Source organism: Hylaeus anthracinus, unplaced genomic scaffold (genome assembly GCF_026225885.1).
Source record: "Hylaeus anthracinus isolate JK02 unplaced genomic scaffold, UHH_iyHylAnth1.0_haploid 0, whole genome shotgun sequence".
NCBI lineage: Eukaryota > Metazoa > Arthropoda > Insecta > Hymenoptera > Colletidae > Hylaeus > Hylaeus anthracinus.
In genome coordinates this window covers 22547683-22564169 of record NW_026533254.1, presented here as the reverse complement: position 1 = coordinate 22564169, position 16487 = coordinate 22547683, and the positions used below count along the sequence as shown (strand labels likewise).

At 41.9% G+C, this 16487-nt stretch overlaps 1 protein-coding gene across 1 annotated transcript in view; it reads right to left on the bottom strand.

The window, feature by feature from the left end:
- LOC128896276 (disintegrin and metalloproteinase domain-containing protein 10-like) overlaps positions 1-16487 on the bottom strand; it is a 166816-nt gene that overhangs the window by 20486 nt on the left and 129843 nt on the right. The window contains exons 6-10 of the mRNA XM_054159527.1: positions 16286-16470; positions 11635-11775; positions 3745-3869; positions 2781-2909; positions 1984-2152 (exon numbers count right to left, since the gene is read on the bottom strand). Of these exons, the coding sequence (XP_054015502.1) occupies positions 1984-2152; positions 2781-2909; positions 3745-3869; positions 11635-11775; positions 16286-16470 (749 nt within the window). The remainder of the gene's footprint in view (positions 1-1983; positions 2153-2780; positions 2910-3744; positions 3870-11634; positions 11776-16285; positions 16471-16487) is intronic.

The window sequence follows — 16487 nt, the reverse complement described above, 5'->3', positions numbered from 1 at the left end:
CATTACACTTCGATAAACCAACGTTACAAGTTCATTATGTTTCTATATTTTCTTTGTTCAGACACTTTGAACGAAGCGTAACACTCATTCCACTCCCAAATCGAAAGCTTTTGTGTACTCGATGCAAATTACTTTGGGAATCATGTGAATTTAATGAGGCGACCTAATTCTTTTTTTTTCTAGGTAGTCCGTTGAATACTCTTTTCGCGCGAAGCTTCGCAAAGTCTTTCGAAATTCCAATGTATACGTTAGATTGCTCGGATTTCGGACGAGCCAAGAACAAGCCGCGAATAGAAGCAAAGTAGACGGAATAAATGTTAACCTGATTTGTTGCGAGCTTAATGCAATCGCGGATTTAATGAAGCCCAACAAGTCGGCCGCGACTGCATAATAGAATCAATTGCGAGCCGCGATGCCTGCGCCGTTCTGTTTTTACATCAGCTTCGCAACTCGAGCACGCAGATTCTTGCAACATTTTTCCCGCGAATTTTCTCACACCATCGTGAAATTGTACTGGAATTATTTCTGTCTGTCTTGGATACAAGTTTTTCATATTTTCGTCAACGCAGGTGCAAAAGGTATAATTTCTTTTCGACGTTTAAAAACATCAACGGATTTTAAACCGTGTGTACCTGAATTACGATATTTTCCTTCGTTATAGATCAGAGGGCAGAAATTAAAATTATTATTATGAATATGTAAAAAACTCTTCGAGAATTGAACGTGAAAAGTGGAAATAACAAAGGGAATGCGAGTCATTTTTTGTGCGAATTGGATGTATTCCGTTGACATTTTGACAAAAAAAAAAAATATTCAACGTGTAAACAGGACGCTCAGTATAATTTTACTGGATGTTTTACGTCGTTCTCGGTTCGCTCGTGTGTACCGCAAAAATACATTGTTTCGTACGAAATCCAAACGATTTTTTTTCACTCGTCGGAATGGTCAGAGGGATCTTTGTGTCATTAACCATTAACGTGTCGTATCTGTTTCCCGTTTGCACGATTCGTCGCTCGTTTGCTCGTACGTTTGTGCGGCCAATGCTCGTTGTCCGAAACGAGTTTCGCGCGGGCCATGTACAGCCCGCTATTAGAATTGCAATTGAGTTGCAGTTAGACCCTGGGTCAATCGATATTCCGTACCAACGATACCGCCCTGCTCTCTTTTTTTTTTACCCACGCTGTGCGAATTTATTAACGTAGTAAAGGTGGATTAGAAAAACTACGGTTGTCCCGTGATCCTCGGTATCGCGGTGGTCTCTTTTTCCTTTCCCGTATTTTATGGAGAGAAAACATGTGGAGAAAAGCCGACGAGAGTGATGTCCACGAGCAGCAAATATTTTAACTGCGCGACGACACGCTTCTCACAACTTCACGATACTCTGGTTTCTGGGTTAAACAATTCCCCGATTCTCACTTTTCTGATTTGCAGTTGCTTTATCTCCTTATTTTCTAATTATAAGATTTTTCCAATTTTTAAGCTCAATGATTTTTCCAATTTCCCAGACCAAAGATTTTCCAATTTCTTAACTCAAAGATTTCCCAATTTCTTAATTTCCCAACTCGAAGAGATTTTTCCACTTTCCCGATTTCCACGGCTCAAAGATTTTCTAATTTCCCAACTCGCAACTTTTCCCAATCTTCTAGCCTAAAGATTTTTTCAATTTCCCAATTTCCCAACATTTTAAATAATCAATCATTATCGTTCATACCCATCGCTTCTTGTAGGAGGAAGTTTCACGCAAAACGCTTGCTACAGCGAAAAATTCCTGTGCTACCCGAGCCGGAACTCATCAACGCGAAACGCCTTGATCGCTAGTTAACGGTATCTATCGAGCACCTTCGGCGCGATTGCATAAATAATTCATCCAAGGATCGCGCGACCAAGCGATCGATACCGTGAGGTCAGGTCTGATGACTCGAAGCAACGCAGCCTCTGACTCTGTTCCAAACTAATTAAAATTCCGAAAGCGTCCCTACTCACCGGCGAAGCAGCCTTTGGTCGAGCGGGCCTTGGCATTTAGAACAGGATTTATGGAGACCAGGCTGCACGGACTGAAGCGATTGTTGTTTCGTTTGTCCCCGCTGGTAGCTCTGGCAAACATTATGAAATTTCCGTCCTCTCCTCCAGGTGAACACTCGTCCGGATCGTGCTGTCACGTTAACAGAAAGGGAACATGTTAACCCGACGTTGGATCATTTGCTACTAACCATCCTTGGAATGGACTCGGACCTTTTGTGAAAGAAAATGCAATTAACGTTGACACCCCCGGAAGCTTTTTGTCTTTGAATCGTTGCACTGTTAATTGAATATTCCATGAACGCCCTCCAAAGGGATGCTTCAAAGGATATTACAAGAGTAATCTAAAAAGCGAAACAATTTTTCTTTTTCCAATTTTTCAATTCAGTCTTTGATTTCCCATTTTCCTACACTTTCATCAATTTCCAGTCATTAACAAATTCTGGTCACTTGGAGCTCTTAACAAATTGCTCGAACCTATGTAAAATTCCACTGGTAACACTTTCAAGAATCCACCCCTTGATTACTCTAATAATTGGTTAGATTCCATTCTGCAGCACCCCCTCTTCAAAGAAGACAACGTTTTCATAAATTTTCCTCGGAACTACGAAGTTTAGGTTGAGAGTCGCGGTCAGAAATCAAAATACATGTACGATATTCGGTGAAATTATCCTCGGTTCTAGCATTACCCAACCATCGCCGAAACTTTTCATGTGTATTCGGACTTGGCGTCGACAACATGCAAGCCCTAGCCAACTTACAGGGGATCCGAAGTTGTGACCGATCTCGTGTGCCAGGGTGACATGAGAAACCGTCGGTGGTACGTGCTTGCCGTAGTTCAGGAGGGTGATTATACCAGTGTTTAGCGATTTCATGCTACCCCTGTAGTGCTGCAAGATAAAGTGGCGTTAGTTCTAGAGGTAGCGCCACGCATCTGAACAGGACTGAATAGAGATAGCTACAGTGGGTGTAGAAAGTATTCGTACACCGATCAATTTCCAAAAAAACTATGTAAAATTGTAATTTATTAATTTATTTTTGATAAACAATGACATTCTACATATTCTCGGAAATCTCTAGAATAGATAGAGTACAAAAAGAAATAGCTATTTATGTAAGTTGCGAAATTAACAAGAAAAAAACAATGAATCGATAGAAATACTGAAGCAACAAGTATTCGCACAACTGTTTAATTGTTAAAACGTGATTAAAAAAAAAAAATTAACATTAATTTATGAGTATATAATACTTCCTTCGTGGGATTTCTTTTTGATTTTATAAATTATTGTAACTCTTTTAAGCGTTAAATTAATTAAATTATTAGTTATCTGAAGTGGGATCTCTTTCTATTCCTCTATTAGAACCTTTTTTAAAAGTACTTTACTGGAAATTTGATGTTTTCTAATTCGTACGGAGCAATAAACTAATGTGTTTATGTCACAAACTCTACTGTAAATGGTTCATCATAAGAATCGTACAAATACTTATTGCTTCTATACTTTTACCCACTTCTCGCATTTTTTTTATTAATTTCAGAAATTATATTAACAAGTAAATGTTGTTTGATTGATTATAAAGAAAGAAGTTAAGAAGCTACAATTTCATACAAAAGTTTTTTTGGGAAATTGATCGATGTACGAATACATTCTACATCCACTGTAAGTTTCTCCTTTTGCGACCAAGTATATTTCTAAAAGAGTGTGCTATAAGTCGAGGGAAACTCACCCCATTTTTTTCGCAAACTCCTCCAGCGTTCTTTAAGTCTCCCGTCCACGCCAGTCCCAAGGTACCCTTTTCGAAGTCGCGGTATGTAAACATGTACGATAGGCAGAACGCGTCGTAGTCTTCCTCTGTAACAAATTTCAAATATTATTGATTATGAAATGTTATAAGAGATGAGTGTAATTCATACAAGAGTATAAATTTGCATAGATTTCTTAATACTGTTGCGAGCACCCTTTGGATGGATCCAAGGCCTGCTGGTGCTCGCGACCGGAACAAGAAGACAGCGAGAAGAAGACGATCGGATTGATCGCCTGTCAAGCTGTCATATTCGAACTAGACCCCATTGAATGCTGACGTTCCGAAATTAAGAACACATTTAATTACCTTTGTTGATATTAGTGTTGTACACACCCTGTTATATATTAAAGTTACTCGTTAATCCTTAAAGTTCTTGTTATGCCAAACACAAAACATAACAATACAACCGTGTACAAGTAGTACGAGTCAATACATAATTAAGTCAGCAATCAGCAAGTAGTAAGAGTCAATACTTGAGTCAACAATCGAGAAGTAGTACGAGTCAAGAATTTCCTCTCTCAGTCGAACATAATCCCGAGCAGCTGATAAAAGTCCCCATTCAAAGGTTCCTCGAACAGGGATGAATAATTTCTTTCAATTCGTCTTGTAACTAATTTCAACCCTTCGATAACGCGAGTTCAAATACTTACCCTTTAAATTCCCTTATTTCTTCCGCTAGAACAGTCGCGACGATTAACTCGCTCCTCGAAAAAAGCGGAGCGACGAAGTATGCGCGACCTTGGAAAGTTCAGAATGCTCGAGGAATGCGCTGGACGTTCGTAAACAAACCCTTCCATTGAAATTCATCCGCGACGTTCATAGAATATTCATGGCTCATTCTTTTTCCTATCTTTTTTATTATTATTATTTTTTTTTTTAGACAGAGAAAGAGACACGGAAAAATGCCGCGAAAAACTTCTGAGAGTAAAAAGGGCGAACAAAGGGGGTGGAAATGGGGCCGTGGACGAACAGACTCTTTTTTTCCACCTCGTTTCATGCACTCGTGGGCCGGACACCGATCCCCAGTGGAGGGAAGTTGCCACGGCATAAAAGTCCTCCAGAAATTAAATTACTGGACGCCTCGGACGTGTGATTTATTATTTTTCCCGGATAACATCTAGGACGATGTTCGTCCGCGTCGGCTGGGAATTTTCAACCCCCGCGACACCATCCCCCCCGAAGCCTCCGCCGTTCACCCCGCTGCTACCGTGACGGCAGAAACGGCCAGGTAAAATACTGCGAACGACAATGGGGAAATTAAAAACGAAATTAATTAAAACCCGGCGAAGGACCGCTATTTGCCTCCGCTTGGTCGAAAATAGCCGCGAAACACGGGGTCCCCGATTGAATTCTACAAATTGCCTAAACCGATACGTCGCACTGGATTTTTTCAGAGGATAAAGCATCCCTGCACGGTCGATAATCGAGTATAATAGTGTCGAGAAATTTAAAGAGGTTAGTCTTTTAATTTCTGACGTCTTTGAAGGCTAATATTTTTAATATCATTTAATAGTAATTACAGTTGACGTTTCCGCAAACTTAGTGGCCTATACTTTCCGTCGATATATGTAGAATAACAGACAAAAATTTCATTTAGATCGGGTAGTTATAGTAGGAGTATAGTGAATTCACAAGCACATACAAAAAGAAGTTTCAATATTTTCCAGGCGATATACCGATACGTTTTCAATAATCCTGAAAGGTCACGAGTGAAGAAAGCCTCAGTAGTTTCAAATAAGTCAACAAAAACATGGCGGCAACGTGAATCTATACGAGAAATGCGATATCCTTCCGCCTCGCGTGATAAAGGCACAGATGATCCGTTAGAAAAACAGTTCTCCTTTTAACAGAATGCCAACTATTTTTCGTCTGTTGTGATTTCAATGGTCCGCGGTAGCCTTTTCGCGTTGACGGAAGAGAATAGAACGCCAGGTTGCATGTTTCCGCTTGCACGCGTCTCAGGAGGCATATTCGGTTACCGGACGCCCGCGGCAAAAACGTCATGGTCCGCGTTACTGTTTCTCGATTCGCGGAATATCAAACGAAGCGGTACATCGACGGCCGTGTACAATCGAGTTGTTCAGCGCTGCCAACATCGGCCTCACTCGTCGATTTCAATTCATAGCGAACGAGAACAACGCGTGCGTTCGTCGGAAAAAGCGTATTACGATCCTAGGCTGTGTTGACGCGAATGTATTGGCCGCTCAAGGCCACTTGACCTCTTTCACTGCACGATTCCTCAATGTCCAATGAAACGTTTGAAATCGCCATTTTATGTGCTCCAAACAATGGGAAAATGGTTTAAGAAATACTTTTCATTATCATTTGATGAAATTTGTAATCAGGACGCCTAAAAACCCTTGAGTACACATTTTTATTAAATTTAGTTGTTTAGAAGAATCCATAAAAAGTGAAGTGATACAGTGAGATGTCCAGCTTAATGATCTTGAGCTACCAAAATATTTGGCTCCTACTTCATTGACGACACTAGTCATATTCTACATGGCGTTATATCGCATAAAATTGCACACAGAATAGTCTCGAATAACATTTTTTTTTTTTTTAATTTCTCGACTACTATTGTCTGGCTGTAATTTCCCTCTTCTACTTATTCAGCTTTGTGGATGCTACTGTATGGCCGAATAAAAAGTGCCCGAATAATTGGAACATATATCGTGCATTCATTATTTAACAGCGACTCCTTCGCGATTGTTAGCAAGAATATGAAGCGGAATATTAGCTCGAGGACGACGCCGGGGCTTTTGACGTGGCACTATTATGCGCGTCGCAAGACGATGTCGCGTTATCGTGACGCGCAGTAAAAGACCTCTCTCTACGTGTAGCATTGTATACATTTTCCGCATTTTCGGTGCAATATACGCGGAGATTCGAAATTGTATCCGGCAAAGAATTTTCACGGCGTTAGTAGGAATTGTCTCCGCGACAAGGAATCAGAAATAATTTGTAAAGTGTACTTTGACGAAAATGGCAATTTAATAATAATTTCAAAGTGAAATAATATATTCCAAGTAGTACTACTTGAATCTACACTCGCAATCAAAATCGCCGTCATAACTATGGGAGGTTTTAACTGATTTTCGTGAAACTTCGTCAGGAGTAGTTTTGAAGTGTCCTCTGGGTGTGTGCAAAGTTGCATTGGCGTGGGTTGATGAGAAGGGGTTAATTCACCCCCTTAAAGGAGGACGCGTTGAAAAGAGTCACTTCTGCCAGGGGTACATTTTGTAGAGGGCATCAAAGAGAGTCGCCCTAAAGGTTTTTTAAATTTGTTTAATCCTTTCCATTACTCCTGGCACCTTCAGAAGTGACGTTTTTCGACGCGTCCCTCTTTAAGGGGGTGAATTAACACCTTCTCATCAACCCTCGCCAATGCAACTTTGCACACACAGAGGACACTTCAAAACTACTCCTGACGAAGTTTCACGAAAATCGGTTGAAAACTCCCATAGTTACGACGTTTTGAAGAAGTGTTCCTATTTTCTTTATGGCGAGTGTATGTCACGTATATTCAGAACACAGGTCGTTAAAAATAATTTTTCAAACATAAACAAGTTATCAATGTATCTCGCTATTAATTAAAATATTCATACCAAAGTTAGTTTCCAGCTGTTCATGTAAAATAGGGGCGATACTGTATTTCTAGAGAATAACATAAAATTATGAATGTTATTCGAAACTCCGAGGGAAAACGTAAAACAAGTCAGAATATTTAATTAAGGCATGATGAGGTAGACCACATATTTTTCTGGAAAAAAATCATGGTCCAATTATTGTGCAAAACTGGATTCTCTCATTACCAAATTAGAAGGATTCGTATTTTCATGCAACTCCGTATCCAACAATAAGACAAAAACGAAAAATAATATCGTGTACTTGATGAACTAATTTTTTAAATTATTTTGCACGCTGCTGTGCTAAACATTATCAGAGTCCCGATCGATATTTTCAGAATTTTTCCGATCCTTGTCACAAGTTTCATTGTCTCCCCCACTGACAGAAATCTTTTCTTTTTTTCCTCTTATTTGTGTTTATTTTCGGTCTCGCATAACGGAAACGAGAAATTTCCAAGGCTGGCTATGATATTGGTAGATCGGTGCCAATGGAATGGCCCTTGGAGCACTGTCAGGAATTATTGAGCTTCGCATTCTGATATTCGATACCTCCTCGTAACGAGCTGTTGTACTTATCTCCGTGGTTTCAGTTTCCTGGCCGATGAAGAGACACCAATGGAAAAGTGGATTAGTAAGCGAGCTTCTGCCAGCCGGGAGAAAAAGATTCAAAGAAATATTTACATAAATTGTTGAAATGTGAATACAAAGTTTAAAATAAACAAAGAATCAAGCATAATCAGCGAGAAACAATGATATCAAAGAACAAAAAATTGTCTACAGACTAACATAAACTCAAAGCAAATACCGAATGTACCTGAGTCTAGCTAATCAAGTGGAATGGGACACTCTGTGTCAGACGAGTGAAGTACTCCGCGAATTTGCCAGAAACTGACACAAAACCAAGCCAGATAAGTAAAATCAACATTATTGAATGTTTCTCTGATACAACAGATCGCGTAACTAGTCAAGTGTAATGAGACAGTCTGTCGTCAGACAAGTAGAATACCTCTGGCATTGGTTAGACAGATGGGATAATAGGATCGGTGATCAGCGGAGCAGAATAAGTGTATCTTCGCCAGACAAACAAGAGGGTTCCTCTCGTGTCCGGCCGAGTAGAATAGGCCAAACTACAATCAGACACGTAGACCACCAGGCGTATCCATAGCCACTGTAATAGAAGAGGCTTATTCCTGGTTTGACATATACCACATGCGCCAATATTCCGTCAATTGAGGAGAGATCTATTATTGACAGGAAGTAGAATAGGATTGTTTATAATCAGACAAGCTCAGGACGTCTGTTCGCCATCGCGTGAATTATTGACATCCAGTAGATTTAATATCGAATTTCGATTAGTAAAATTAGCTTTATCCTTCTTATTAGTACTTCGTAAGCTAGCGAAACTGGGTAAAATTCATACGACGAAGTTTTATTATTTTTATGTTACTAAAATCATTTTCATAAGTGAAGTAAAATTTATTTGGAGAGATTTATTCTTCTGTATTAAGAAAATGAACGGAGAAATCCGTATCTACATATAATACTCCCAAAGTAAAATAATCATTTGTGTAGGTAGTTTTCTTAACAATCTGTGAATTTGGAGTGCTTTTATTTATTACAGTATTTCAAAACCTCCAAAAACGAGAAATGGTGACTGAAGCTCCCCCTAATTTCACACAGACTATAATGCATTCCAGTATTGCCAAAATCGCTCGACATTCGGGTACAAAAGTGATTGATTTCACGTGAAATGACGCGTGCTCGATATTTTCTTCGCGAGTACATTTTGCGAAATTGTTTTCCCACTCGTTGAACACGCGTAAGCGCGAACAAGAAAAAACAGAAAATATATTTTGCCAGAGTAATCGCGACCAGACCCACGACCCGCAATCCTGCTTATTAATTATCGCGTCGGGTTGCAAACATTTCGGCCAAAATTGCGTAATTATCGCAGACAACGCAAACTCAAACGCGCATGGAGAACGCAAATTCGACGCATCAAACATAATTCATACTAACGTTTTAACACGATCGATGATGTGCTATGTGAATGAAACATCATTATAATATTCATAGATGGTGGAAATGATTGGATAACGATTGAATCGCAGATCAATTTTGCAGTTTGATCTGAACTAACGTTTCTCGCATGAATTCACCCTTTAGGGACAGTCGTCACAACTACGATTGGTTGGCTCTACATTATCTTGTATTTTCGTAAATGTTTCACAACTTAGAGGAATTTCCAGAAAGCAATGTCCATCTCTGTTTTCACTTGATTAGATTATCAAAATTAATTTTTAGTGTCGTATAAATCGTTTTTTTTTTTTTTAAATTGCTCTACTATTATTGTCTGGCTGTAATTTACCTCTTCTACTCATTCAGTTTTGTTCAGCATTCATTATTTAACAGCGACTCCTTTCAGAAAGCAACGTCCATCTTCGTTTTCGCACTAATAGATTATCGAAACTAATTTTTAAATCCAATGTAATAATTTATCTCGTACCAACATTATTCGTAATTTATATATGCGGTCGAGGCGTGTATAAACGTTCGTTTTGCCGCGTCAATCCGTGCACGAGTCATCCCAGAGATGGAAGTTTAATCTTTAATTAGCCACTGGCTGGAACAGGTTGTATTAGGAGGAAGCAAAACCCGATCCTGCCAGTCAGAATACGGTGGCTGAAAGTGGCGGAGAAATATTCATGGATTCTGTCTCGGCAACAGCGTGCTCTATTGACGTCTCGAGACAAAGCGTTCGGCTTAAATCAGCTCGGAGGAACGTCGAGAGCGACTGGATATATCGCGACCCCCGATAACCCTAACCTACGGAACTTCGACCGCATTGATCTGCGACTCATTAGCGCTGGTGATGCGGCACGGTAATAATTAATCTCGGCTGTCGGGGATATTTTAACTTTGTTCCGTGGGAACTCGAACATTCCCGCGGTTAACTAGTTGAAATACCCATGAATTTTGACCTCTGATCGCGGAGAGACTTGGATAACAAAGATGCTTCAAAGGAAGAACTTTGACGTCACCTGGACCAGTGATGAGTCGACTCTGTTCTCTGATTCTAAACTCCGATTGTAAATTCTTGGACGAACTCCTTCCAGGATAGCAATTGTTCCTCTCCCAGGTTCACAACTTCCTCCGTATAAAAAAGTGTCTGAAAGGACTCACCCGAGTCCAGAGATAACGTTTCTTCCTCGAGGATACTTTGCAATGGAAGGTGAAACTGCTGTACGTATCAGTGACGTCGAATGGTAGCACAAATCCCGTCTATAAATCAAAGGCACGGAAGAACCTTGATGGTTCGACGTTTGAGGGAGTGGTCGACCAGGAGAGGGGCTCGTGGAAAAGGAAGCTGCAGCCGATTAACTGGGTGGTTCCCGGTGAGGGTCAAAAGAAAGGAGCTCGTTTTCATGGAGCATCGCGTGTCCGGTTTCATCTCTGTAATTTAACCTTCCCACGTGTTTATTAACTACGGTATTAGGTGGCGAAGAATGGCGACGAACGGTGAGAGATACTTCAAAGGGTGTTTGGAACGTTACGTTTTAAGGTGAACCAGGATTACTAACAACGTCCAGGCAGACTTTCACGACGTTGACGTCAAAAGGAGAACGTTCAGATGACAGGAATTTGATCAACTTTTGATGTTGACTATAGGAAAAGTTGCGAAATATGTTGTTGGACACGTTGGAAGATCGTGCTTTTAAATATTAAGTAGAATGGGTCAGTATATGGTCGGACGAGTGAAATAGAGCAGTGGTAGGGAGACACATAGAATAAGTTCTGGCTAGATTAAAAGTATAGAGTGACTAGTGACTAGAATAGTAGTACTGAGTCAGTTAAGTAGACTTCTAACCTACTGGGTCAGCCAAGGAGTAGAGTATACCATATATCAGACAAGCAAAATGACATAAATTCCAATTTATTCTTAATTCCAAGTGGATTTTCGACCGATTCTTCCTCTAATACGATCGATTCTGCACCCTGCAAGAATCATTTCAGCAACTTAAAGATTGTGAGATGGGAATTGTTATCAACCATCCACTGGGCGTTGCAGTAGAAAGTCTTTATAGCATTGTTACCAAGATGAGCGATTGAACGAAGCCATCGACCGATTCCCACGAGACTTGGAGACTGGCGGAAAAGTAGAACATTGCAATGGTCCACTTACCAGAGAAGAGTTCGAGGAACTCCTCCACACCATAGGCGCCGGTAAACCTGTAGCTCGAGTCGTTCAGGGCATCCTCGCCGTGGACCTTTACGCGTTTTATCATGAAGCTGATGTTGTCTGGCTGGCCGTCCTGATTGAAATCTACAAAGATAGAACAAGAAATTGTATCAACACCCTGAAACTGGACTCTCACGCTAATGTTTGTTTTTTGTGACCCAAAATTACGTCCCTATATTTCTGCTACGCTTATTGAAATCAATCAAGTGCAACTGAAAAGTATAAATTCATACCCGAGTCTAGGCAAACATGAATGTCCCAGAAATTTCACGCAATCTTCCACTCTTTCCAAGCCGGAAAATTAATTGCAACCTCGCCGGAGGGATTCAATGAATGGACGAATGGGTAAATTCAGAGCTTTGACGAGTCAGAGCTTGGATAGGCAACGATACCCATCGACGCCGCAAAATTCACGGGATTTGAGAGGAACTACTCGCCGGGGTAATCGATAGCTGATAACGAAAATCACTGGGGCTATGGACGAGTAATTTTCGGTGTTGCCCCCAGTGATCAGAGTATTCGCGAGCCGCGGCGCGCTCGTCGCGTGGTGGGAAGCATTTAATCAAACACCTTCTCCGCGGGAATACCAATCGAAACTGGAAAAACGGCCCCGCGACACGCTACCGTGATTCCTTTCAGCGAATTTATGCCGAGCGTCGCTGATCTCGTGACTTCTCGGAGCGTGAAAACCTATAGATCCGTTTCACCCTGCCCGTTCGAAACACATTGGAAACTGACGGGGCAATTTCGATAATAATGGATCGCCATTAATATCAACGAACAGGATTGTGGGTCGTCGAAGGCACACGTGAGGCATCAAAGGCTGAAACCGACGGGAATGTAGTCGCGTAAGATCTTCTGTTTCCTTGAGTGGCGCGGTCTTTGAGTCTTCAGATTGTCTGGCTGGTGCAAACCAAACGCCAACATCCATATCTCGCTTCCAACATACACTTGCTGTCGGTAATTAACACTAAGCCCGTTGTATTCGAGTTTGATGTTGCATTAATCAGTTTTGGCGCACCGTCGGCATGGTAAGCGACTGCCGGTGGTGAAAACACGAGAGGGCAAGGGAGAGGGGGGGATGCAACTTCAAGGGAGGACTTCTTGGGCCGCTAAATAATGCAAATTGAGCGCTCTGGATATGGGCGAAGTGTGAGGGCACGTAGGAAGTTCAAGGTAGCGACGCGTGAAACATTTATCGGGTCGACGAAGTTTCGTGTCCGCGCACACCAGACAAGCATGAGAGACAATTCCTAATTTTCAATCATGGGAATAAGTAAAGAATATGAAAGATGCGTAACACATGATTTTTTTCGTAATTTATACTTATTTTTCAGACGAGCTAGTGAAATAGGACCGTCAATGGTCAGGCAAGTGGATCGGGTCAACTTTGATTAGTTAAGTAGATCGTATCAACGTATAGACAACAGAGTAGATTACATCAGCTTGTGGTCGGTTAAGTGAAATGGGATCGTGCTGTACGGACGACTAAGAGAGGATCGTCCTACGTCAGGCAAATAGATCGCAACTATTTTTTAACCGTCTTCGAAAAGGAGTAAGTTACTCAATTCGATATGTATTTTTTTTTTTTTTTTTTTTTTTTTTTTTTTTTTTTTTTTTTTTTTTACGTGCATGTGGATCCGAGTAAATCATTTCGATACGCGATTACACCTTTCAATTTATCTACGAAGTGAACAATGAAAAGACAAAGAACTGATACTCTTTCCTAACGTAAAAATAAAAATGTCAGACATAAATTCACTATCATTGCGAAATCGTAATATTCTCACGATCTTGGTTTTTTAAAATAATTGAAACTCTACTCCTCCGCCACTTAACTTTGAAATATGATACAGTATATCATCAAACACGGGGGATTGTATCGTCGCGTTCGAAAGTTCCTGGTTCACGTGCCGATGTCGTAAAAAATTACCCAGCAAACAAATAGAGGGGTAACTCGTTGCGTGACAGCTGTCTCGGATATGGCGCTCGGAAATAAAGTTTTTTTTTTTTTACGAGGGAGCCCGCGGATAAGGATCATAAACGCGGCGGTCAACGTTCCACGTGCAATGACTAACGTTGGAACTTTCCAGCTTCGCTGATATTACCGGCGAGATAGCATTATCGCCGCAATTTTTTCCCTCGCCTCGCCGCCCCTCTCGCAATAAGAAGAACGCAATTTCGCGCACGAAGGGACCGCGCAAAGAAATGTATTATTTCCTGGGCGATAGTTACATTCATGGCTTCAGCGTTTTCGCTGAGTTCATCGCGTTGTCTCGACGCGAAATATAAGCACTCCTGCTTTACTTCGGACGCGCGACGACGTTCATCTTCCCTCGAGGGATGAAAATATGGTTGGTAAACGGAACTTGGAAAATATGAGAAAAGGAAATTTTGGTCTTTTTTTTTATCGAGGATATTGTTGCCGTTGGCAATCGAAGGCTAATAGTTGAAGAATTTATTGGTATTACTAGCTCTATATTTTATCTATATAAAGTAAAAAAATCGCTTTAAATATAACTCATAGTATGTAATCAACAATATAACACTTTTCCCTTAAACTATTTAAAAAATGCATTGACTTAACGCTCGGACCAAGCCACCCCATTATTGAAATTAATTCCCTTCGGTTGGGAAAAGATCACCGTGCTTCCACGGGGACGTTACTCAGGGAACTAACTCACTTACCGAACTCCCTTGTCGCAGGGACCCGTCCAGACGCAATCAGCAGACACAACATCGCGATGCAGAGGATGCGGGCTTTAATCGCAGTAATTCCGGATCTCTCGTCAGACAAGAGCGTTTAGCTGGCGGACGGCTTGTACATATCGCGATGGGAAGAGAGTTAATGCCGTCTAATCCGAGGACAAAGGGAGGCACGTTCGGGCCGGCATTTCCGAGGGGTGGTCGATCGGTCATACCCGAATGCTCGCGTGCAGAGATGGCCCGATAATCGCGCGATCATCGTCCCAAAAGCTCGACGCGTCCCTGCTTGTGCTTAGTACGCTCGCTACAGCAAAACGGAGGGATTGGTCGGACAGGGGGAGCGAAGGTGGGGTTCGTAGCAGGGTGGACGGAAACGTCGCCGGAAAACCGGCTTTATCCGCGAATCGCACGACGGAAGAGATAGGGAATTCTAAGTAATGCGCCGGCCTGGGCCGCGTGTACGCGCGGTCACGCTACGTTAAACACGGCTCAGTCACGAGACACAAATATTTGCTCGCGTTGTTACGGCAGGTGGTGCTGCGTTTAAAGCCACCTCTGCCGGCACGGGGCATGGCGAGCAGCTCTTACTTAATATTCGTCGACTGCGACCGACCGAATGAGATTTTCAGGTACCCTGTCCCTTGATTTCCGTTGGCTCTTCGTTTCTAGGCGAAGCTATCGAGTGACGCGACTTTTCTTGGCCTCGGCGATCGAGGGAGACGATGAAAAACAGCAGGTGGCTCGTTTAGGCCTGGAAGTTTGTTCATTGTTTCGTGTTCGTTGATGGAAGATAGCGGGACAGTTGCGTGGCCTCGTCGGGCTGTAATTTATTCCAATAACTGCTGGCGAAGTGAGACAGTTGGTGCTCGGGCAAGTAGATTCGTATCGTTTATGGTCGGACTAGTGGATCTACGTCGTGTCTACAAAGGGCTAGTAGTGCCGACTGGTGTCAGACGGTATCGCAAGAAATAGATTTCAACATGTAGTATATTTATTCAAATATATTGCTTCGTTTTATTGTAGTTTACTTTGTAGTCGAAGGCAAGTGGAAGAAGCGTATCTAGAGATGTAAGTAGAAAAAGTCGGGCACAGTCAGACAAGTTATAAAGACAATCACTGAACAAACCAGGAGATAAGATAAGACCACAAACGAGTAGTTCAGTACTGTTCGTAGTCAGAGAATATCTTAAGCCAACCATTCGTTTCCTTTAAGTAGAATAGACCCACCATTTGTCAGACAATTAAAATCCGACCCTCCTCGTCGATTACTGCCCACTGGAAGCGAAAGTAAAACGGGATGAAAAGTTTTTCGAAGCAAACAGAGAAACATACGTGCAACGGTAGCTACGATCCTTTTTCGTTCAGCCTTGATAACCATCGTTCAAAGTTTACGAATTAGGTGTGTGTAGCGGTGCAATAAAGTTCCACGGAATCAATCGGTCAACGTCAGACACAGAAACTGACATTAATCGGTCGCGGAGCACGAAGGGACCGCGGCGAGGCTAAGAAACATTCATTTCCTCCGATCGCCGCTGGCAGAAAGTTAGTTTAACTGGAAGGTCCGGGGAAAAGTTTTAATTGGTTTGCGAAGTTATTACAGCGGAATGAGACAGAAGTCGCGCACTTGTTAGCCTGGGAGAGGGAACGCTGCCGATTTCAATGCCGTCCGGTGAGGGAAAGGGTTTCCCGGCGGAATCCCGGCTGTCATTGCCTTCATAGACACTTCTTCGAATGATTTATCGATCTCGAAGGGAATCAGTTCGCCGACGATACGAGCGTGTTGTTTCAACGAATGAATAGAACGATGCAAGTTGAAAGGTTCGATTTGATTTTGGGTTTTATTTGTTTTATCGCGAGTGCAACGAGAATTATGCTTCGAGGTACTCACCTGTGTACCTGTAGATGGAGTTGACACGCTGCACGTGGCGTGTCATCACTTCTATGCAGGCCTCTTCGGATTTATAGTGACCGAAAAACGTGTGGTCAGCCTGCAGGTATAACATACAGGTCGTTTTCTTTGGATCCACTGACGTCCTCTTCCGGAGCACTCTAGAGTACCTCGCCCTATACAGCCTGGACAGAGGACCATA